Source organism: Aureobasidium subglaciale (genome assembly GCF_000721755.1).
Source record: "Aureobasidium subglaciale EXF-2481 unplaced genomic scaffold scaffold_1, whole genome shotgun sequence".
NCBI lineage: Eukaryota > Fungi > Ascomycota > Dothideomycetes > Dothideales > Saccotheciaceae > Aureobasidium > Aureobasidium subglaciale.
In genome coordinates, this window is record NW_013566994.1 from 1,130,501 (window position 1) to 1,151,663 (window position 21,163).

A 21,163-nucleotide genomic window follows, 5' to 3' on the forward strand; every position below is an offset into this window, starting at 1 on the left:
GGGATGAGGCTCAGTGTATGGTGAAGACATCTACGTAATGTGACAAAGACGCTGTGAACAACATGCTTCATTACTATTTCTCGACATTCTTCATAAGTATATGCTCATCACCTGCCGCCTCTCTTTGACCAAGACTCTGTTCCCGAACGCCAAATGGAATAAAACATGAATAATCGTTTATCCGTCCTAGAGTCAAATGTTCACTAGAATCCCTTGGCATGAGGCTTCCTCATCCATCCCAGTCCCAACTTCTTCATCCTACTATTCCCATTCTTCTCCATGACGCCAGAGCCAACGCTCAGACTCCTCCTCATTATAATACTATGGCTATCAGCTACGGGCTCTGCCCCGACTTCCGCACTGCCTTCTGTGGTCTCTGAGCCCAAGCTTGGTCTCGTCGATTTATCTTCAGAAGTCTTGGGGGGCCGTCTGGTGGAAAGACGAGCTCGTTGCAATACAGCTAGTTCGGGATCCCAACTCCGCTCTTTGCAGCAGAGCGAGTGAAGATCTGCTTGTTCTAGCGCTGCGGCGATGCGGTCCCGTATTACGAGGGCAGTAGGTCTGTGGCTCGGATCTGGGAGGAGCATGTCCCTGACTACGCCGAGTATAGGTACCAACGCTGATAGCACGGGTACAGTAGGCGAAAGTCTGATAGCATCTGATGCCAGATGAGCAAGCCATGTGTACAAAGTGGCTGTATCGGTAGGTAGAGGCGCTTTCGATTGTGCTCGGAATTTTTGCAGATCGGAGAGCTTTCCTTTGACGATGTAGGTGACGAGATCAAGGTACACGCAGCCTAGACAGAAGACGTCGCTTTCGAAACCTGTGTCGGCTTGTGTGTTTCTCTGGATGTTGCTATTCAGAGACCGCTGAGATGTGGTCTTGCGGATGCAGAGAGGCTTGGGGATGCTCAGGGGCTCATTCAAGAGTTCGGAAAGCAAGGTAGATGGGTCCGAGGCTGTACTGGATGTTGGACATGGTGTAGTGCCCCACGAAGCCCACGAAGGCCGTCTGTCCACTCGGATTGGGCTGGGTTGTGAAAGACCGACATCATCAGGACAGAAAAACTTTGGACCATCGTCTGTCGACGAATCTGTGAGTGATACTGGTGGACTGTTAGACTTGCGAAACAAGCGTCGGGATCTACCAGAAGCTGAAGACCATATACTCGCTGACGCGAAGGTTGGAGGAGGAGGCAGGTGCCTGCTGAAGTTGCGAAACAGGGGTATCGGGGCCGGTGATGATGGATTAAAGCTGTTCATCGGGCTGTCCACCGGGGGACTTGAGCTGTAAACAAGGACAGGTTTTGAGGTATCCGACGGACTCGATGAGGAAATCGAGACCCCACTTATTGTACCGTCATTAGAGCCACGTTTGATCTCGACTGGACTGCTCGGTGCGTCGGCGAAGTGCACGCCACGAACTTTCTCTTCTTGATATATCTCAGGAGCTGAATAACCCGATACTTCGTTCTTCACTGCTTTCTTGCCACGCTGAAACGTTCTTAGTATACCTATGTCGGAAAATGCGATACAATTGTCGTGGTCCACAAGGATGTTGGACGGCCGTATAGCGCCATGCTGCAGACCTTGATGATGTAGCATGGCAAGCGCATCGACTAGACAATGCATCCACTCCAGTAAGATAATAGGTCGATCACCTTGAGGTACTCGCATGAACTGGTAGGGCGTCCGGTGAGCAATGAATGACGCCAGTGTATGTTCCGCCACAAAGTCAGAGAGAACATAGCCAGCGTCGCCAGCAGTGTAGGACGCCCAGACACGAGCAATGTGAGGATGGACCAGGCGTCCCGCCTCGCCAGTATCTCGTAAGTACGCTTCTCGTAGCTCATCTTTATCGTCGCCGGTTCCGAAAGCGAACTTTCGCCTGGCATAGACTTGCTCATGGTCCTTTGGGAAGTGGACTCTGTCCCAGCTCTGGAGAGATACAGCGGGTGGCACCTTGTGAACATACTCCATGGGTATGTGTTCCTGAGGACCGTAGTCGATGTGACCTCCTTGACCGAGTTGTCGCAGTAGATAGAGGAACTGTGTTGCATAGAATTTCCTGTTCAGCCGCTCGTCCGGCTCCACGCAGAGGTCCATATCAACAATGCTCTCGAGAGAAAATGGCAGGTCGTCATCATCCAAGGAGTCATCGATCAGGCCGAAGATCTGCTCCGGTTTGCCAATCTCTGCCATGATGAGGAACAATCGTCTTGCTCTTCCCAGTATCCATTCCATGTATGTGTCATCTGTTAATCCTTCACCGAATGCGAGTGGCTTGTCCAAGAAATCCCTCTCTTCTCCTTTGATCTGTGACACAACGAATTTCCTGGTGACTTTACTGTCAATGCGATCTTCTGTCCACCATAGTTGCTTGAGGGCAGCATGAGGAGTGACCAAGGAGTGACCACCAAACCCATAAATGTAGGCGTTGAGTGCTATCGTTGCTGCTGTTGGAGGAACTTGAGCATAGCTTATGGTTCCCATCGTCAGGGCATGACCTGGAAATCGATGGCAGTCGAGGATGGGCAGCTGAGTGTATTGATGTGTACAAGAGAGGCGGAGCCAGTCCAGTCGCGAAGTCGTGAAGTACCAATGAGTTAGTCCGACAGTCCGAACCTATCTTGAGTCTCTCAGATATGTGACAATTTGAAGAGGGCGTGAGGCTTCGAAGAGCGCAAAAGTTTGAAGAAAGTGTACGGATTCAGTGGCATCGTCACGGAAGGAGGGTAAGACTCGGATAGCGGTGTTCGAATGTTTAGACCGGTAGTGTTGCCCTGTGGGATACCAGATAATACTCAATGCATGTGTGAATCCGCCGAGGTTGTGTAGCCACCCATGTCGTACCCAGAAGAAAGTAGGCGCCTGTCTGCAGGGTTCACCAAAGAGATGGGTGGCTGACGCCACCATGCCACTGATCCAGGAAGTGGTGGTGTCCGATAAGACCGAGATACCTAGTGAGGATATCTATAGGTGACAATTATCCAATAGAAGTATTGCCAAGGTCAGGATGTTCGAAGGAGGCAGTCGAATCAGATATCGAAGGGCAGGAAGAAGAAATGATGACTAGAAGATTTGAAATATTGTGTGCGAGCATGACGCCGCATGTCGTGCGACAGTAGGCTTACTGCCCACGTTCTCTGCCGATTCCAGGACCAAAGAGGGAACAGATTGCGTGTCACGGGTGAGACGGCGACGGAGGTGCGGTCAGTAATGGACTCTAAGCCCAAGTCGTACGGATGATGAATACTCTGACGGGTGGACCTGTCCCGTGGAATGATTTATGATGTCGGTCGAGCTGGAACGTCACGACTCGCCGAGGCTGTCTAGGAGTAGTCGGTACCTCGTCGCAAAGTCATCTGTTTGCGTTTACCTGACAAGTCAACGTCGAAGTGCCATCCAGGAACGGCTCACGGTGTTCTGTGCCTGAATAGCCCAGCGAGCCCATGGAACGGGGAGTTCGTTGACAGGCGATCGATGTCAGAAAATAAATGAGCGGCGCGAAGCTGCGTGTCAGAGGAGCAGCATCAATTTACTCCGGCTCGTGCAGCGTATCACGGCAAGGAGCCCATGACGAAGCTTGATCGCCGAGTAGCCATGTTTCCTGTCATAATTGGACGTGCGGCGAGGAAAGAAAGAGCAGATTGAAGAATAAACATCGTATCATGTGCAGAGAGCATGATGATACAGCTTGTACAGAGGTTATCGGTTCGATCAAGTAATATGTAGAAACGCCTCCGCCACTCTCATACGAAAGAAACCAAAGAAACCTTTTGGACAGGAACAAATTCAAGAAACCGCTCTTTTAGACCCCACGACCAGCGACTCCGGTACTCCGACCATGATGATGGCGCCCACATGCAAACATAAATGGCAGCAGAAAGAAGAATGAGAGATCAGAGGGAGCTGGCGATCTAGTCCTTGCTCTTCTTCTTCTTCTTCTTTTCTGTCTTGTCCTCGTCCTCGTCGTGCTTTCTCTTCTTGGACGATTTGCCGGCTGCTTCGGCGGCCTTCTTGGCCTCCTTCTCGGCCTTCTTTGCCTCCTTTGCGGCCTTCTTTGCTGCCTTTGCTGCCTTCTTCTCTTCCTTGGTCATCTCCTCCTCGTCGCTGGAAGCCTCGGCACCGGCCTCGGTAACATCCTCCATCTCGGCGTCGGCGTTGGCGGCAGGAGCGTTGGCGGAGATACCATCAGCATCAGCGTTGTACTTGCGGGCCTCCTTGACCTCCCACTTGGCGGGCTGAGCCTGAGCAGGTGCGACTCCATTGACGGCACTGCGGATGGGCTTGCCCTCAAGGCCTCTCAATCTTCTCTCAATCAAAAGTCTACCTTGAACACCGACAGCCATCTTCTCCTCTTCAGTGGGCTCGGGCTTGTCACCCTCGCCAGAAGTTCCCCAGTCAGAGAGAGCGTCGACACGCAGACCAAGGGCGGCCTTTGTGGCGAGCATACGGGCGATCTTACCCTTGTTCTTACCAGTTGCCTGGCCGATGAGGGAAGCGTGGTAGATGAGACCATACTTGGGTGTGTCGTGCTTGGTCTTAAGAGCTCTGAAAAGGGCCTTCTCGGCACCGAGGATCTGAATGGTCGAGGCGGGCGACTTGGCCAAGTTGAGGAGCGAACCAGAGTGAGCAATCAGACGAGCACCGACAAGCTCACCGACGAGAGCGGTAAGGTTGGGGGCAATGGCCTGCATACGGGCGGTGAGGTATGATGAGAGCTGCTGTCTGTACTCGGTGAAGCCAACAACCTGCTCTGCGAGGGCCTGAATGTTCTCCAAATCCTCCTCGGTGATCTCGGTACCCATGGAAACCTCGGCGGCGGCCTTGACGGCGCCCTCGATCTCCTCAGGAAGAACGTCGGAAAGGTCGGTGGTGGCGGCGTTAGTACGAACACCCATGGCAAGAATGACACGAGCGAAAGCGAGGTTGTCGTTGATGATCTTGGCCATCTCGGGGAAATGCCAGCCGTACCATTCCTTGACACGCATAGCGTAGGTGTTCAATTCCTTGTCCAGATCGTCCAGCAGGGCAATGGCCTGGATGATCATGGTGTCGACCTTGTCGGGGGAGAACTTGAGCTTGTGGCGCGAGAGCGAGTGAGACAGACCAAGGGACATGGTGGAGATGTCATCGGGCATAAGACCGGGGATGAGCGAAGGAAGGTGCTCGCGGATGGCACGGTAGATGTCGTTGGTGGAAGAGTCGGCGATGCACTCAATGTCGAGCTTAGGGAGCTTGCTGATGGACGAGCCGAGCTTGGGGTCGGCGACGGCAAGCTGGACCTTCTTCTCGTCCTTCAGGCTGTCGAGCAGCGAGGCGAGCATGGGGGTGACCTTGCCATCGGTGAGAGCAGCGGCCTCCTCGAGAGCAGCGGCGGCGCTGTCGAACTTCTGGAATTGCTTAAGCTTGAGCCTAGAGACGCGGAATTAGTCATGAGCAGAGTGAATTGGATCTCGAGAGTCGTACAGGCCAGCGGCACCCTCGGCGGTGGCAGCCTCCTCGTGGATGTCGGTGCGCTTCAAGAGCTTCTTGTCCTTGGACTTGAGCAGCGCATAACCGGCGGCGGTTTCTGTGAGGATGAAGAGAGTCATCGTGGCGGAGATGTCTCTGGGGTCGTATTAAGAGATTGTCGAGGGTCGCGATACAAGACAGAGACCAATTCGACGCGACACTAAATTCTGCTGGGCTCGACGACCTTTTTCCAAAAAATCCAGAGACCGAAGCTTGGTGCAGGTTTGCAAAACTTGTCGAGAACCAAAATTTCCACGGCTTTTCTTCGGATCAGGGAAGCTTTTAGCGCGCGTCAGCTTTGGAGCAATCGGCCCAGGCACAAGACAGCCAACTCGCCCTCCATTACAGCCATGATGCTTCCATTCTGATCACAACTTTCTGGCGAGGCCCAGCCTCTGTCCAATCTACACTTTATGGCTGCTCCCGACTACTTTGCCCGCAAGCCGTCGTACAATCGCTCCCGTTCTGGTCTCGGTGTTCCTGGAGCCACTACCCCGGCTTCACCGCACACTCCGCTGTTGACACGCTCGCTCTCGTCTCAACTTGGCTCGCCTGGTGCTTCGTATCGTGCAGAGGAAGATACTCTGGTCTTTGAACTCGGCTCAAGGTCTCTTCGTGCGGGCTTCGCTGGCGACTCCGCACCTAGATGCATCCTTCCTTTTGGCCCCAACCAAACTAGACGCTTGAATGACTTTTCTACACCGTCCACGCCATTGCGCTCCGAGGATGACTGGGCAAAAGATTGGGAGCTGTGGGAGCTGGATATCCGGAACAACAACCTTGGTCTGGTAGAGGACAAGATTGAACGTGCTGTACGACATGCCCAGACCAACCACCTCCTGCTCGACCAACGTCCGCGCAAGCTCTTCCTCGTCCTTCCCTCGACCTTACCCCATCCCCTCGTTTCTATCACTCTGAACGTCTTGTTCAACGCACTCCAGCCTGCAACTGTGCAACTATGGGCACCACCTGTGCTATGTGCCGTGTCTGCCGGACTGCGATCCGCCCTTGTCATCGATATTGGTTGGCACGAGACGACTGCGACTGCGTTGTACGAATACCGAGAAGTTTCACACAGGAGATCAACTCGCGCTGCGAAACTCCTTACAAAGAACATGGCCAATACCTTACGCAAGCATGCTGCTGCTTCTGATGCCATCCCCTTCGAAGTCGCTGAAGATATGGTAACTCGCATGGCTTGGTGTCGTGATACAAGTGGCCAAAAATTTACCGATGACGTGACTCTTCCACTTGGGACTTCTTCCTTACAAGTATCGTTCGACAGTCTAGCGGATCCGGCCGAAGAGACTTTCTTCTCAGCGCCGTTCCCGTTGGAGCGAACCGATGACCACGACCTACCCCTACATATGCTGGCTTACAAGTGCTCACTCTCACTCCCTCTCGATGTTCGCTCTATCTGCGTGTCGCGCATTGTAGTCACTGGCGGCGCAAGCGATGTACCAGGCTTGAAGCCTCGTCTGCTGCGAGAAATTGAGAACATGGTCAGCACCAAGGAGTGGGATCCAGTCATGAACTACGGTTCTGTCAAGGGGAAGAAGCAGAAACGCAGTCAAGACCAGGTCATGAGCTTGCCGACTAGGACGAAAACGCCGCAAACCGATGTGCTGGATCAGTCTGATGGCTCCCCGTCGAACGAACAGGTGCTGGCTCGCGACGCACCACAAGAACGCGACGAAGTCGCCGAGAAGCTACAACGCGATGTTCTGAAGCGCGGCATCGCAGTACAAGGCTCAGTGCGTGGAGTTGAGACATTGGGTGCTTGGGCGGGAGCGTCGTTGGTCGCCAGTCTCAAGGTCGATGCAACCTTTGAAATCAAGAAGGATGACTTTCTTAAAAACGGTCTCAGTTCATTGGGCCAGGCTTTTTGAATAGCATACTTCTCTGATTGAAAAACAAAAGACTGTCTACTTCCACACCATGTTGAACCATTGCACTCTGCGATATTTGTCTGTCGAGTCGTCGTCGTCGTCGTGGCCATGCTCAGCTGGTCGCCGCGAGTCTCGAATCCCTCCGCCAAACTCACTCACATGCTCACTGTCATCTTCACTCACTGCGGCAATTCCTGATAACTCAGCAAGCTTAGTCAGCGCGAGGTCGACCGCCGCCTATAAAAACACCACTCCTCTCCCTCTCTGCTTCCCCCCTGTATCCCTACCCTTGCTCTCACCTTCTCACCATCGCTCGCATCGTCGGCTACTGGGCGGCTTCGGCTGTCCAAGTGGTTGATGGGTGAGGGGTGGCAGGGGAGGTGAGAGCTGGGGGGACCAGTCAATTCCTTCTGTTGGCGCTGTGGAGCATGTCTGTTTCTTCTCAGAGCGGTTCGCCGTCTTTGAGTTGTGATGGGCATGTTTCACAGGCTGATGGCTGGAGTTGACTGGTCTCCGGCACGAGCTCTCACCTCAACGTGGTGTGTCGGTCTAGTAACTTCTTTGGGAGTGAAGCCAACGAGAGCATTGTGATGGTCTTTTTGATCGTCATGGCCATTCTTCTTTTTTTTTCATCAGTGTGCTCTGGTTTTCAACTGGGCGCTGAAGAAGATTTGTTTTGATTGCCATCTACTGTCGTCGCTATCGTCGCTGTCGCCGTCTGCGACGCTTCGCTCGGGATGTTACTTGTGACCACGCGCGATTGCCTGCACGCACCAAGCTGCTGCCTTCACCTCAACGCCTTCGCGCGTGTGTTTTTTGGTATCATGCTCAGCGGCTTGCCCGGCGCAGTCGCCGTCGCCGTCGCGAAACGCCCGTCCTATTATTTTGGCATACGTCCCCAGCCCACGCTCAAAATGCTCGTCGCAAAGGAGTGATTCGCAATGTTTTACACGCCGTAGCTTCTGGTTCGGTCTCATATGTAGTTGCTATACCGTTAGTTCTTGCATTGAGTATATCATTGTTGTTTGCAGACCGACTGTCTCATGGTCATGGTAAATACGCCGATGGTCAAGGCCAGTGGCACGCTCGGTGAGAAAGAGAGTGAAGAAGTCAAGGTTATCGAGCTTCTTGTTTCCCAGCCACGTGTACGCGACATGATCTTTTTCGCGGCGAGGAATCCTTGTCCTGCTACGTGTCTGTCGTGAAAAGGCTACAGAAGGCCCATCTCACGCTACACCCTCGGTTCATTGGAAGACATATTTACCTTTCCAGCGGCAGATCTTTCGGGCGAGGGGGTCGGGTCAGATCGACTGTGCCCTCACCATACAAATCAAGTCGCCTCGCTGCAGACCCAACTTATAGTCGTGGTGAGTATTGACAATGTCATCTACACTTGGTCAAAAAGTTAATCCAATAGGAGTGTCGCTGTCAAAAACAGGTGACTGCGTTGATCTTGCAGTATGACTCCTTCCCTGACATGGTCCTTCAAATGCTGGTGAGTTGAAACAAGCCAAGAGACACGAAGATAGCATCATTTTCGGCTCCAGCACAAGATTGCACCTTCTTTCGGCCAAATCTCAATCCAACAATGAAGCCTTCGTCTGTCTCCCGGTCATCGGTCTGGATAAGATTGTCTATCTAGACAAGCCCAAAAAGCTTAGGGACACTCGAAGGATTTCTGGACTTGAGCTTTACTGGTACCATCCTTGAGACCAAGCTTACAGATTTTTGTCAGCAAACAGCAATCCAACAAGAAAACGCCAAACGTACAGCGGCGGGTGTGTCGTTATCGACAACGACGGTGCTATCTCCGCGATCGTAACCACACATGTTTGAGACCAAGAGAAATTTCTTGGTCCATTCAAACTTCTTCTGGGCATTTTGATCTGCAAGTACTTCTCGGGTTTCCAGGATCCGTTGAAACAGGAGTAAGATTTTCATCTTAATGAAGATTGTAATTGTAGGTTTCGATGCTCTGAGCTTGCTCATGACATTGACGGTCGACTGCTTTGTATCAGTATCATGGGTGTTACGTGGGCCAGCGGTAGGGGAATTTACTGCAGAAGGAGTCCGAATGTCGACTGACGTGACTGATGATGTGTCTCCGCTGCCGAATGCTCCAAAAGACATAATTTCGTAAGCTTCTGGTAAGGATGGTAGTCGTGGAGCAGGGACGCTCGGTTTTCTATAAGGTTTCGCATCTCAGCATCAAAGAAGATAACACGCCTTATCTCATGTATGCCGACAAAGAGCGATTCCTGTAATTCAAAGAGTGAAGCTTGAGTTATAGGTGTTTGCACCGATTTGCACGTCTTCCACGGCCTTCTCGATGTCACTTTCCTTTCTCACTTCGTCAATCACTGTTTCATGATCAACGACATCTGTCATGCCATGCTTGACAAATCCAGAGTCCGAATCACTCCTGGCTTCGAGAAGTACAGCTTTGCTCCGTCCCCCCATCTCAACTGAACACCAGAAGCAGACAATTAGCCAATCAATCTTGAAGTGCGGCAACTGATCGACCTTACCGAGCTTGGTGTGTCGCTCTCAAACACATGTCTAGAAGACAAGGCAAGTGCGGAATCTTTACGTGGCCGGCTCATGGCACCGACTCGATGCTGACCGTTGGCGCGGTAGGCTCTCGATTCCAAAACGTGGAAGCCAAATGACTCCTACTTCTGCCTCCTTCACAATAGCTTAGTTGATGGATCATGGATATGGCGGGTTCAAGTTTGAACGTCGAAATCCAGGATAATCTGCTCATATTACTGAACTAAGGTAGCCAATAGCCAGGAGGTGCACTTGCGTCAATATGAGAGTGTAAGCGAGTAATGAAAGGTTCTTCTGCCAAAGAACCAAAAATTCGTTGCGAGAAAGGTTCGTGTCACCTACCTTGTCAGATCCTGTACATATCGGTCTGCGATGTACAAACCATCAGGATCTGTTCATCGCGGCTCGATATTGCCTACTTGCAATATCCGTAATCTGGACCGGGAAGAGACTCCGAGAGCTATATCAACCTCTTGGCACGAAGAACCGCATGTCACCAGTTCGAGTATAGTGGTCCCATCAGGCGACATGACCACGACCGACTTATCTGCTGTTCAAGATGTACCACCCGTCGATGTCTTCGCAAGCGAGAAGAACGCGACACAGGGCCAAGCTTTCACAGGAAGGTCGAGTCATCAAAAGGAGAGGGAGAAGACAAGCGCCAAGCCTGTCAACCCATACAGCACGTCCGCTCCAGCTCCAAAAAGATCAAGATTCACTCAACTCTTCGGAGAGCAGAAAACGATCCAGTATCGAAGATACGACAGACCGGAAACCCGACATGCCAGAGGAGTCTGCATGCAGCAGTGAATAGACTTTCCACCAAGAAACGCGGCACACGAGTGCCGTGAAAGACCTTGCTGGGCTCTGGCTTGTACGGTCGGCTTGCTCGCCCGCCGAAGTTGCCGTTATAATGATGTGTTCTACATGTGGGATACGGTCCCTTGCAACTTGGGCTGGGGACGAATTTTGGATGAGCATACGGCATTGTTTGGCATAGAAAGGGCGATGAGCGAGAAGCTGGACATCGTGGTGAACGCATACAAAAATAGGCATTGAGGCATCCGAGTCTGTTAGCGCGTATGAATCTCCGATCAAACCGGATGGCAGTGTTCGTTGGGCGCTACGATGATAGCTAGATTCTGTGGTCCATAGTACGGGAAGGAAGCCAACACACGTATAGAGATCCATGTGGCTGGCAAATAGACGTGCGTAGCCAGACATATAGTGTAATCGTACGAAGACCACGATCGCCCACGTGTAGATTGATCCAGATACAACCTTAGCATCCAGTCGAATTTGCTCACTGTATATCGCAAAATCGTTATAGCGAAGAGTCATACCTTGACTCAATAGTAACAGCGGTGTCACGTATAGAGTCATATAAGATCAGAGTCTTCCTTGAGAATGTGAACTTCTTACCTCGTGCATCCATAACTCTACCATTTTCCGGCATCGTATGCTTATTGTCAGCTTTAGCCAAATCATCGAGACCACTTGCAAATCCAGAGTCTAGCTTCGGAAGGCCTGGAGAAAGATTGAATTTCGTCCCCCAACTTCGGATACAATGGGAACGCCATTCTCACTTCATCCGGCCCGGCGGAGATTCCGAGAAGACCAGATAAAGATACTCCTGACAGAACCAGTGACAGAGCCGAATCAGGCCTTGTTCATTACAGCAAGACTCCAAGATCTGAAGGAACGCCTGCTTCACATCGACTCTACGTTGAAGTTGGGTAGAAAGGACCTGGCACTGTTATGGTTAGGTCTCAAACCATATGCCACCACGATTTACGACCAGTATGCTTTCGGGCAACCCGAGTTGACCGTAGACCAAAGAAAGTACCTGGAAGTCGAAGAACTCAATACCGCGAAAGAGCAATTCCAAGAACTTCAGGCACGCTCCGCCGACATTGAGATATATGGCTGTCCGGTCGAAGGAATCGGTACAAACCATGAGATCAGGACCTCCGAGCACATCATATGGCGACGCCGAGTTGTGCAAGTATGGGAGGACTCCAGCCAGGATCCGCGGTTCCGAGCATGTCGTTACAGCGATTTGCTTTACTCAGCAGATACACCACCCTGCAAGTGGGGTCTGGGGAAGATACTCTCAGAGTACAAATCCAGACATGGCAAGCAGGCGATGGAGAATGACCCATTGAACATGATCTGTTCTGAGTACATTAATGAACATCAAGCAGAGCCAAGGTTTTGTCCAGCAGTGGTTCGCGAGCCTCCTGGACCCAACTCCGCGATCCATAACTACGACTTAGCACAGCTATAGTCGTAAGATTGAACATCCTAGATACTATAGCGGGCTGAGATGAAGATATAGAGAGTCTGAAGGAGGATGCCGGGTATCTCTCCAGTCTTCATATCGCAACACATGATGTAAAGAAAACATTTGGGCGCGCAAGGATTATCGAGGATTTGGCAAACGCGGAAACAGGTTTTTTTTGGATGACCTGGAGAGTGGTGTAGTCGGGATCAGAGTTCTGCAATAGACACAATGCACCGCGGTGAACCATCGCTTATCAACATAAACAAGATCGCGTACTCGTATAAATCAGGCAAGAGCTGAAGTGCATGGCAAGAGCTGAGGTCTCATCAAAGACGCAAATCCTTGGCCGTTTCACCCGTTTCGGCCAGAAGGCGTATATTTTTGAGCCTTGGTTCACTCAACCAACTCTACTTGTACGCGCCCGACGAGCTGACCCTGCATATTCAATGCTTGTACGGACAAATGGGCTCCTCCGAGCAGAGCCGCTATTCACGATAAGTTTTTAGACTTCCCTCATATATCTGTGAGACATTCAAGCAGGTCAAGGGAGAAGAAAAAGTCAAGTCTTGCTGGTTCCTTCCCTTTTTCTGTTGTTTCTGTCTATCGTGCCTTCCCACTTGTCACCTCAATCTCTGTGTCTCTAGGCTTCACCTCAGCTTCAGTATCTTCAACAGTCGATCGCTATAATAATCGCCATTCAGGATGTTCGTCTCGGCCTTCGTCTCCGCTCTCTCGCTCGTCGCAGTCGCGTCCGCGCAATCGTCTAGCACTTCCGCCTCGGCTGCCGCTTCTGCTTCTGCCACCGTCGTTCCTGTCGCCGCTGCTGGCTCGAATGGATACAGCTATGCTGGTTGCTGGAACGAGACTACCAGTGTAGAAGGCACAGCCAACACTCGCGCTCTTTCGGGCGGCAAGATGGAATCAGTCACCACCACCACAGTTGCCGGGTGTTTACAATACTGCGGCGACTCAAACTACCAATACGCTGGCCTGGAATATGCTCAAGAGTACGTGTGATCAGGAAATAAGTACAAAGAGTTGGACACTAACGGGGTACAACAGGTGCTGGTGCAGCAACTACATCTCTGCACTGTCGGTGCAGTTGCCCGAGTCGAACTGCTCGCTTGCATGTGTGGCCAACAGCTCCGAGCTTTGTGGTGGCTACCTCACCCTCAGTGTCTACAACCTTACTAGCAAGAAGTCGGGCTCGTCGGGTTCTTCGTCTAAGACTGGCGCTGCATCTTCGGTCGCTACTTCTGGTTGGACTTATGTTTTGGGCGCAGGTGTCATGGCTTTGACGCTTGGTGCTGCTTTGTAAGAGATGGAACACACGAATCTTATACCCTTGGGAGAATACAATAGATGGAAAATTGGATAGATGGATCTGGCGTTTGAAATGTCAGACAACGAAGGAGTTCAGGGAATGCTACAACATGAATTTACACAATATCACGACGCTTACTCGCCTTCTTGATCTAACACTTGTTGACCCGTATCATACCGCATGTGTAGCTCTCTCTAAACTCTGAACCTCGGCATAATGGGACATATGTTGGTCCTCGGGATGGTAGGTACCTAAGTAGAGAAATCTGACGCTATTCAGTAGGTCCCGGATTGAGCGCAGCTGGAGATCGCCAACCTACTTTGCCAGCCTGCCGTGGACTCTGTTTCGAATTATCAGACAGCACGAGATATCCTAGTCGTGAAAGAGGAACACGCTACATATAGCTTCATTGGAACAAAAGTATCTACATCTAAAATATGGGCTCAAAAGGCGAAGGTAAGCGTCTAGCACGTCGTGGCTCCGAACGCTTCTCAACAGTCACAGGCATGAAGTTCGCGCCGCAAACTCTCTGTCGAGATGGTTAGTCGATGCCCCGAATAACGTAACCGTATCACTTACTTGACGCCGTTCCCTGAACTCGCGGTAAATCTCGTTCCAAATCTCGCGATTAGTGCAGTCTTCCTCACCCCCAGTTGTGTTGTGGCAAACTGGTTGCACTTCTATTCTCGTCTCCTCGGGACCGTAAAGCCAGGGCTTTGGGAAGGGCCAGTCTGAGAAGTGCAAGAATTTGGCTTCTTCCAATACTGCATGTGGGTTCCACTCTTCTGTTGTCGACCCCAAGTATTTGGAGTGGTTCTTACTCCTGAACTCTCCAGTAAGGAGATCGTACTTTCTGTGTGGGATGATCAGACAGTCTCGGCCGTAGATGTTGTTCATGATATCCATATCGAAGTCGTCCATCTTGCGGTGCTCAAAAGCATCCTTGATACGTTCAAACTCAATATTTGATGGTTGTATGATGATCATTTGGGAAGAGAGAGTGTTGTCCATCCAATAGGCTCGAGGCATGGCGACTGGAACTTGCGGCAGGAAGAAGAGCTCGTCCATAGGCTGACAGACATGTTAGTGGTGTCTCTTCATTCCAGAGTGATTGGGATCGACTTACTTGCAGAACATTAGCATCTGAGTCCAGACTGATAACGCGCTGGTATTTAGTCTGGTTGAAAGCCAGGAGCTTTGTGAAGCTATCACTCCATGTTGCTTCGCCATCATAATGTTGGACGTGAATAGGGACCACGTTGACTTTGTACTCGTCTCTTGCCTTGCGTAACAATACTGCTGCGGATGAGCTGTTCGTGAGCGACCATTCTTCTGGATACATCATGAGACGCTCTGCCCGACTTCCCAATCGGTGCAAGGTTTCGAAGATCATAACGGAGTTGCATAGATAGTCTTGCCGCGTGACATATTGCACGTATGCAAATTTGGACCAGTCTGTCTCGACATGACTACCCGGATATAGCTCAAGGTTGTTGTTCAAGAGAGGTGACTCCGGCGAAGTTTCCACTGCCCCCGAAGCTGGGAGGTGCATATTCGCAGACATTTTGAATCCAGCCAAAGCGAACACTCCGAGGAATAACAGAATCAGTATAAGTCGAATGTCTCTGGCAGAGATTCTGGGAAAGGAATGCCGTCCAGGTTGTGCTGTGGTCTCCGGTTTGTCATCTTCTTCGTCTGTTATTCGGACCGCGTTGTATTTGTGCACCCAAGGCGACAAGTTCTTCCAAGTCGACATGTCTGATCGAGCCAGATGGACGAATAGATACTGGGGATAAGCAAAGAGAATACCAGGTAGGGTCAAGAGAGAAATGCCGGAATCGAAAATTAAGGGGAGCGAATCATTGAAGACCTGAAAAGTAGGGGGAGCGGCGCAGAGCCGGGGTTCATCTGATCTACCTTCATTCTATTGATGTACCTGACTAGAGGTATTATTGCGACCTAATAGGCCAAACGTCTTTTCCCGTATGAGCGCTGCCATGTCGAGCTGAAGCTGATGAAAGATCGCGTCTACCGGCTCAGCTCAAGCACCGGCGTGCGCGCGCCACGGGGTCTCGAGCGCAGCCCAGCTGAACTTCTGAAAGCAAGCACCCTTCGACATGACTGGAACATTGAAACCCAATTTCAACTTCCATATCGATTTCCGAGGCTGCACTGATGCTCGAGTTATTCCACGTAGGTATGCCGGGCAGGGAGACCGCGATTGCTACCGGCTGTCAGGATGGCAACGGCGTCAACGTTGTTCTGCGGACTGAAATCCTTCCCTGCACGTTTGCCAAATCCTGCGACATCACTGCCCTCATGACCAAAGCAGATCAACGAAGAGCTTCAGAAATACACAGTAAGATATCATGATGATGGACACAGGGCAGGGAGTCGACGAAGATACGGTATCTCGACGACATTGCTACACATCGGTAAGATGTCCTGCCTTGAGACAGCTACGAAGCATGACAGCATTTCACACGCTGGGAGGTCGCATCCCGGGAGATTTGGGGCAAGCACGCGGGAAAGCAAAACTGGTCGAAATGACTGGACGCGCTACTGAAGTACCGCTTCGCTGCTTCTTGCCCAACATACCATGGACTCTACCACTGCTTGGTCGCGACTCCGAGGTTTAGCCGTTTGATCTTTGTCAGATCACGATTGTAGTGTGGAAACTGTACACGCTGCTCCAAACACTGATAGTCTGGCATCTTTCAGGGAGCAAGTATCTGTCAGATCGATTCCGCTATTGTGCCTCAGCCACCATTCACAACCTTGCTTTCAGGACCAAGGAGGGACAGATCTAGGTGCTACTCGTATACGACAACAAGCCATGATGTGCTACCTCCGGGCTTACTCTGTGCAAAAGCTTCGGGCTAAGACTGCTCCGCTTGTTGGCCTAAAGCTTTAGGGACATCTCGATAGAACGTAGGTATCGAATGCCTACATTTCTCTTACGCGTGACTCGATATTCGGACACGCATCTATGATTTGCTGAGATGTCAGGGCAGTGTGCGGCGAGGTACTGCATTCGTCTCATCAAATCGAGCCCGAGCTGCATGAGAGACGGTAGTTGTATAGCACAACGTGTTAGAGTCGGGTCCACTTCTCTCTGCAAGTCTCATCGATGACCTACGTGGGTCTGAAGCATACATCAGCAGAAGTGAAGAGGTTTGAAGAATGTGACCAATCTGCAGTCTCTATGAAAGCGGAGCCTACTCTGACCTGAAAATCGTATGCGGTTCCGATACGTACAACGTTCATAAAGCCATCATCGGCCCTCAGTCAGACTTCTTTCGAGCAGCCTGTCGACCCAACGCGTTTCAAGAAGGCAAAACGGGGATCATTGAGCTTCCCGCCAGCGCCGGTCGTAATCCTGACGCAATGCAGCGTCCAGTCACTGCTGCTGAGTTCGATTGGGATCTGGATGTCGAGGACACCGCTACTGTCAAACTCATGGTTCATTGTCTCTATCACCATGACTACCACGAGGATGTCGTGTGTTTAAGCAACAACAGCTCTCGTGACGCCCATCTTACCAAGGGTATCCTAGCCGAACACGCGAAGATGTACGCAATGGGGGAGAAGTACGGCATACCAAGGCTCAAGACTTTGGCACTGGCGAAGTACAAAGAATGCTTCGACACAACGAACAGCGGACTCTGTACTGCTCTCGTCATTGCTTTCAGTGGCATCGCTGAACCCGATCATAACTTCCAAGAGATGGTCACCCACGATCTGTGGTCATGGTCTTGCATGTTCAAGAATAATTCCATCATCCAAGACGTCATTCGTTCGACACCGGAGCTTTCTTATGGGCTCTACGCGAAATACTTGGAAGACGTGACTGGTGATGGTGGTGACTGGTGGTGACGATGTTGACTGAGGAACTCAAGTGGGAAAATTGCGTGAAGGTCTTTCACTTCCTCGGGCTCAATTGAACAAAATCGAAGTCGAAAGGGGTAGCACATTAGGTAGCCAGAGAGTGGGCATAAGAGCAGACGAGAGGATCTAAGTAGATACCAGAGCAGAGCAGGAAGGTTTAGCCAAGAGTTGCCCCAGATTCCAACCCACTCTGTGACTCCGCCGTGAATGACTCCCGCAGCGGCCAAAAAAAGTGAATACCATTCCACCACCACTTTGGGCTCACGACCGGAAACACATACATCATGGCGGTCAACTTTCCCAAGGAAGAGGAGCGTATCCTCGCTCAGTGGACTGTATGCGCACATCTCCACCGCGCGCACTATTAAAGCAGCAAACTGACACACGAGCTTAGGAGATCGACGCTTTTCAAAGGCAACTCGAGTTGTCGGCGCAGAAGAAGCCATACACCTTCTATGATGGTCCTCCATTTGCTACCGGCACACCTCACTATGGTCACCTGTTGGCCTCGACCATCAAGGATATTATCCCTCGTTACTGGTCCATGAAGGGCCACCATGTCGAGCGTCGATTCGGCTGGGACACCCACGGTCCGTTACACGCGCGAACAAGCACAACAAGCAGCTTTGTCTGACAAGAACTAGGCGTTCCCATCGAGCAGATCATCGACAACAGGCTCCAGGAAGAGCTCGGCGTGCGCGGTCGCGAGGCTGTTGAGCAGATTGGTATCGCAGAGTACAACCGCAGATGTCGCGAGGTTGTCATGACCTACGCCCAAGAGTGGAGAAGAGTTGTCGGCCGTCTCGGAAGATGGATCGACTTTGACAACGACTACAAGGTGAGGAATAGCAAGAGTACGGGACACACACACAGCCGCTGACGTTGCGCAGACGATGAACCCAACCTTTATGGAGTCATGTTGGTGGGTCTTCAAGCAGCTCTACGAAAAGGACCTCGTCTACCACGGCGCAAAGGTGCTCCCTTACTCGACCGCTCTCGGTACTCCTCTCAGCAAGTCTGAGGCCCAAGAAGACTACCGCGACGTCTCGGACCCTGCCATTGTCGTCAACTTCCCCATCCTCGGTCGCGACAACGAATACCTCCTCGCCTGGACCACCACTCCTTGGACCCTCCCCTCGCACACCGGGCTATGTGTTCACCCTGATTTCGAATACATCAAGATCCACGATCAAGAGTCGGACAAGAAGTACATCCTGCTCGAGGTTGGCCTGAAGATGCTTTACAAGGACCCCAAGAAGGCAAAGTACACTGTTCTGGAGAAGATGAAGGGTTCCGAGCTGCTTGGCGTTGAGTACGAGCCGCCGTTCGACTACTTCAAGGAGGAGTTCAAGGGTGTTGGCTTCAAGGTTCTCAACGACACGTACGTCAAGGTCGATGAGGGTGTCGGTGTTGTTCACCAGTCCCCCGCCTTTGGTGAGGACGATTACCAAGTCGCCTGGAAGGCCGGCATTATCAACGACAAGCGCCCTCCCCCCAACCCTCTCAATTCCTCTGGACACTTCACCTCGCAGGTCCGCGACTTCGAGGGTCAGCACGTCAAAGCTGCGGACAAGGATATTATCAAGCATCTCGAGAAGGCTGGCCGTCTCGTCAAGAAGAGTCAGATTGTCCATAGATACCCCTTCTGTCCCCGCTCAAAGACTCCCCTCATCCAGCGTGCTGTTCCTTCATGGTTCATCAAGGTTGAGCACGTCGTTCCCAAGCTTCTCGAGAACCTTGAAAAGACTCACTGGGTCCCTGGCTTCGTCAAGGACGGTCGTTTCCACAACTGGCTCGCATCAGCAAGAGACTGGAACGTGTCAAGAAACCGCTTCTGGGGTACTCCCATTCCTCTCTGGGTTAGCAAGGACTTCAAGGAGGTCGTCTGTATCGGCAGCATTGCTGAGTTGAAGGAGCTCAGTGGCTTTACTGGTGAGATCGCTGATCTTCACAGAGACACTGTCGATGGCATCACCATTCCCAGCAAGCAAGGCAATGGCGACCTCCACCGTATTGAGGAAGTCTTCGATTGTTGGTTCGAGTCGGGCAGCATGCCCTACGCTTCCCAGCACTACCCCTTCGAAAACAAGGACACTTTCCACGACAAGTTCCCTGGTGACTTTATCGCTGAAGGTCTCGACCAGACCCGTGGTTGGTTCTACACCATGTCTCTCCTTGGTACCTTCCTCTTCGACACCTTCCCTTACAAGAACTGTGTCGTCAACGGTATCGTTCTTGCCGAGGATGGTAAGAAGATGTCCAAGTCGCTCAAGAACTACCCGGACCCCAACCTAATCATGGACAAGTACGGTTCTGATCCTCTCCGTCTTTACATGATCAACTCTCCCGTCGTCCGTGCCGAGCCTCTGCGCTTCCAGGAACAAGGTGTCAAGCAGATAGTCTCAAGTGTCATCCTTCCTCTCTGGAACAGTTACAACTTCTTCGAGCAGCAGGTTGCTCTTCTGAAGAAGCAGTCCGACATTGACTTCATGTACGACACCTCCCTCGAGACTACCAACACTAACGTCATGGACAAGTGGATTCTAGCATCATGCCAGTCTCTGCTCAAGTTCGTTAACAACGAGATGTCCGTGTACCGTCTCTATACTGTCGTGCCTCGTCTGCTCGAGCTTATCGATAACACTACCAACTGGTACATCCGTTTCAACCGCAGACGTCTGAAGGGTGAGGCCGGTCAAGACGATGCTCTCCACGCTCTCAACACTCTGTTCGAGGTCATCTACACTATGGTCAGAGGACTCGCTCCTTTCGTCCCCTTCATCACTGATAACATCTTCCAACGCATCTCCAAGCACATTCCCAAAGAGATGCACTACGAGGACATGCGTTCAGTTCACTTCCTCCCCTACCCCGAGGTCCGCGAGGAGCTCTTCGACGAGGTTGTTGAGAGGCGTGTCAAGCGCATGCAAGTTGTCATTGAGCAAGGGCGTCTGTGCCGTGAGAGAAGAACCGTCTCGCTCAAGACTCCTCTCAAGTCACTGGTCGTCATCCACTCTGACCCTCAATACCTTGAGGATGTCAAGAGTCTCGAGTCATACATTGTTGAGGAGCTCAACATCCGTGACCTCATCCTTAGTTCTGATGAGGAGAAGTACCACGTCCAGTACTCTGCCCTCGCCGATGTCAAGTCATTAGGTATCAAGTTCAAGAAGGATGCCGCCAAGGTCAAGAAGGCCATCCCCAACCTCACATCTACCGACATCAAGGCATTCATGTCAAGCGGCGAGATTACCATTGAGGGCTGCCACCTCTTGACTGAGGACCTCAGAGTTCAGCGTGGGATCCAACAAACACCCGAGACCAAGCACCTTGAAGTGTCTGTTGACGACAGCTGCCTCGTCATCCTCGACAGTTTCGCATACCCCGAGCTCGCACAGGAAGGTATGGCCAGAGAGTTTGTCAACAGAGTGCAGCGTCTCCGCAAGAGCGCCGGTCTCGTACCAACTGATGACGTGCGCATGGTGTACAAGGTCGTCAAGGACGATAACAACGAGGTTGACAGCATGTTCAAGGAGCAAAAGTCACTGTTCGACAAGGCTATCCAGGGAGAGATCCAACGCGAAGATGCTGCCAGCGAGGGAGCATTGGCAGAGGAGGATGCCAACGTTAGAGATGTGCTGGTCAAGTTGATGCTTTTCAAGCTATGATAAGATGTTCTTTTGCAGAAATGTTGTTTTCCTTCTGATCGATA

The 21,163-nt window shown here is 51.5% G+C and overlaps 9 protein-coding genes across 9 annotated transcripts; 6 read left to right on the forward strand and 3 right to left on the reverse strand.

Annotated features, from left to right (window-relative positions):
• Positions 1-203: 203 nt before the first annotated feature.
• On the reverse strand, positions 204-2,492 carry AUEXF2481DRAFT_25637 (uncharacterized protein; the record flags this gene model as incomplete). The annotated part of the gene is made up of 1 exon (XM_013492590.1): positions 204-2,492. The coding sequence occupies one exon, from the start codon at positions 2,490-2,492 to the stop codon at positions 204-206; it is 2,289 nt and encodes a 762-aa protein (XP_013348044.1).
• Positions 2,493-3,596: 1,104 nt separating this feature from the next.
• On the reverse strand, positions 3,597-5,723 carry AUEXF2481DRAFT_35690 (uncharacterized protein). Its single transcript, XM_013492723.1, has 2 exons — positions 5,472-5,723; positions 3,597-5,417 (listed from the first exon to the last, which is right to left on the reverse strand). Exons 1-2 carry the CDS (start codon positions 5,594-5,596, stop codon positions 3,920-3,922), a joined length of 1,623 nt encoding a protein of 540 aa, XP_013348177.1. The 5' UTR covers positions 5,597-5,723; the 3' UTR covers positions 3,597-3,919.
• A 115-nt stretch (positions 5,724-5,838) lies between these two features.
• AUEXF2481DRAFT_35691 (uncharacterized protein) lies at positions 5,839-7,860 on the forward strand. Its single transcript, XM_013492724.1, has one exon. The coding sequence runs from the start codon at positions 5,930-5,932 to the stop codon at positions 7,403-7,405; it is 1,476 nt and encodes a 491-aa protein (XP_013348178.1). The 5' UTR covers positions 5,839-5,929; the 3' UTR covers positions 7,406-7,860.
• Positions 7,861-8,050: 190 nt separating this feature from the next.
• AUEXF2481DRAFT_35692 (uncharacterized protein) lies at positions 8,051-8,920 on the forward strand. Its single transcript, XM_013492725.1, has one exon. It carries the CDS (start codon positions 8,449-8,451, stop codon positions 8,608-8,610), a length of 162 nt encoding a protein of 53 aa, XP_013348179.1. The 5' UTR covers positions 8,051-8,448; the 3' UTR covers positions 8,611-8,920.
• Positions 8,921-11,522: 2,602 nt separating this feature from the next.
• AUEXF2481DRAFT_25642 (uncharacterized protein) lies at positions 11,523-12,242 on the forward strand (the record flags this gene model as incomplete). Its single annotated transcript, XM_013492591.1, has 1 exon — positions 11,523-12,242. One exon carries the CDS (start codon positions 11,523-11,525, stop codon positions 12,240-12,242), a length of 720 nt encoding a protein of 239 aa, XP_013348045.1.
• A 422-nt stretch (positions 12,243-12,664) lies between these two features.
• Positions 12,665-13,732, forward strand: AUEXF2481DRAFT_76343 (uncharacterized protein). Its single transcript, XM_013492851.1, has 2 exons — positions 12,665-13,246; positions 13,302-13,732. The coding sequence occupies exons 1-2, from the start codon at positions 12,942-12,944 to the stop codon at positions 13,555-13,557; spliced, it is 561 nt and encodes a 186-aa protein (XP_013348305.1). The 5' UTR covers positions 12,665-12,941; the 3' UTR covers positions 13,558-13,732.
• Positions 13,733-13,993: 261 nt separating this feature from the next.
• Positions 13,994-15,127, reverse strand: AUEXF2481DRAFT_1246 (glycosyltransferase family 8 protein; the record flags this gene model as incomplete). Its single annotated transcript, XM_013492456.1, has 3 exons — positions 13,994-14,092; positions 14,143-14,634; positions 14,690-15,127. The coding sequence occupies 3 exons, from the start codon at positions 15,125-15,127 to the stop codon at positions 13,994-13,996; spliced, it is 1,029 nt and encodes a 342-aa protein (XP_013347910.1).
• Positions 15,128-16,693: 1,566 nt separating this feature from the next.
• Positions 16,694-17,439, forward strand: AUEXF2481DRAFT_25645 (uncharacterized protein; the record flags this gene model as incomplete). The annotated part of the gene is made up of 2 exons (XM_013492592.1): positions 16,694-16,737; positions 16,764-17,439. The coding sequence occupies 2 exons, from the start codon at positions 16,694-16,696 to the stop codon at positions 17,437-17,439; spliced, it is 720 nt and encodes a 239-aa protein (XP_013348046.1).
• Positions 17,440-17,735: 296 nt separating this feature from the next.
• Positions 17,736-21,119, forward strand: AUEXF2481DRAFT_1248 (uncharacterized protein; the record flags this gene model as incomplete). Its single annotated transcript, XM_013492457.1, has 4 exons — positions 17,736-17,786; positions 17,846-18,041; positions 18,096-18,289; positions 18,342-21,119. 4 exons carry the CDS (start codon positions 17,736-17,738, stop codon positions 21,117-21,119), a joined length of 3,219 nt encoding a protein of 1,072 aa, XP_013347911.1.
• Positions 21,120-21,163: the final 44 nt, after the last annotated feature.

What these genes read in the sequence shown, in the direction of transcription:
- AUEXF2481DRAFT_76343 (XM_013492851.1), top strand. Translation starts at nt 12,942, where the DNA reads ATGTTCGTCTCGGCCTTCGTCTCCGCTCTCTCGCTCGTCGCAGTCGCG. An exon ending in GGCCTGGAATATGCTCAAGA is followed by an intron (nt 13,247 to 13,301) that starts GTACGTGTGATC and finishes GGGGTACAACAG; the next exon opens with GTGCTGGTGCAGCAACTACA.
- AUEXF2481DRAFT_35690 (XM_013492723.1), bottom strand. Translation starts at nt 5,596, where the DNA reads ATGACTCTCTTCATCCTCACAGAAACCGCCGCCGGTTATGCGCTGCTC. An exon ending in GCCGAGGGTGCCGCTGGCCT is followed by an intron (nt 5,418 to 5,471) that starts GTACGACTCTCG and finishes CCGCGTCTCTAG; the next exon opens with GCTCAAGCTTAAGCAATTCC.
- AUEXF2481DRAFT_35692 (XM_013492725.1), top strand. Translation starts at nt 8,449, where the DNA reads ATGGTCATGGTAAATACGCCGATGGTCAAGGCCAGTGGCACGCTCGGT.
- AUEXF2481DRAFT_35691 (XM_013492724.1), top strand. Translation starts at nt 5,930, where the DNA reads ATGGCTGCTCCCGACTACTTTGCCCGCAAGCCGTCGTACAATCGCTCC.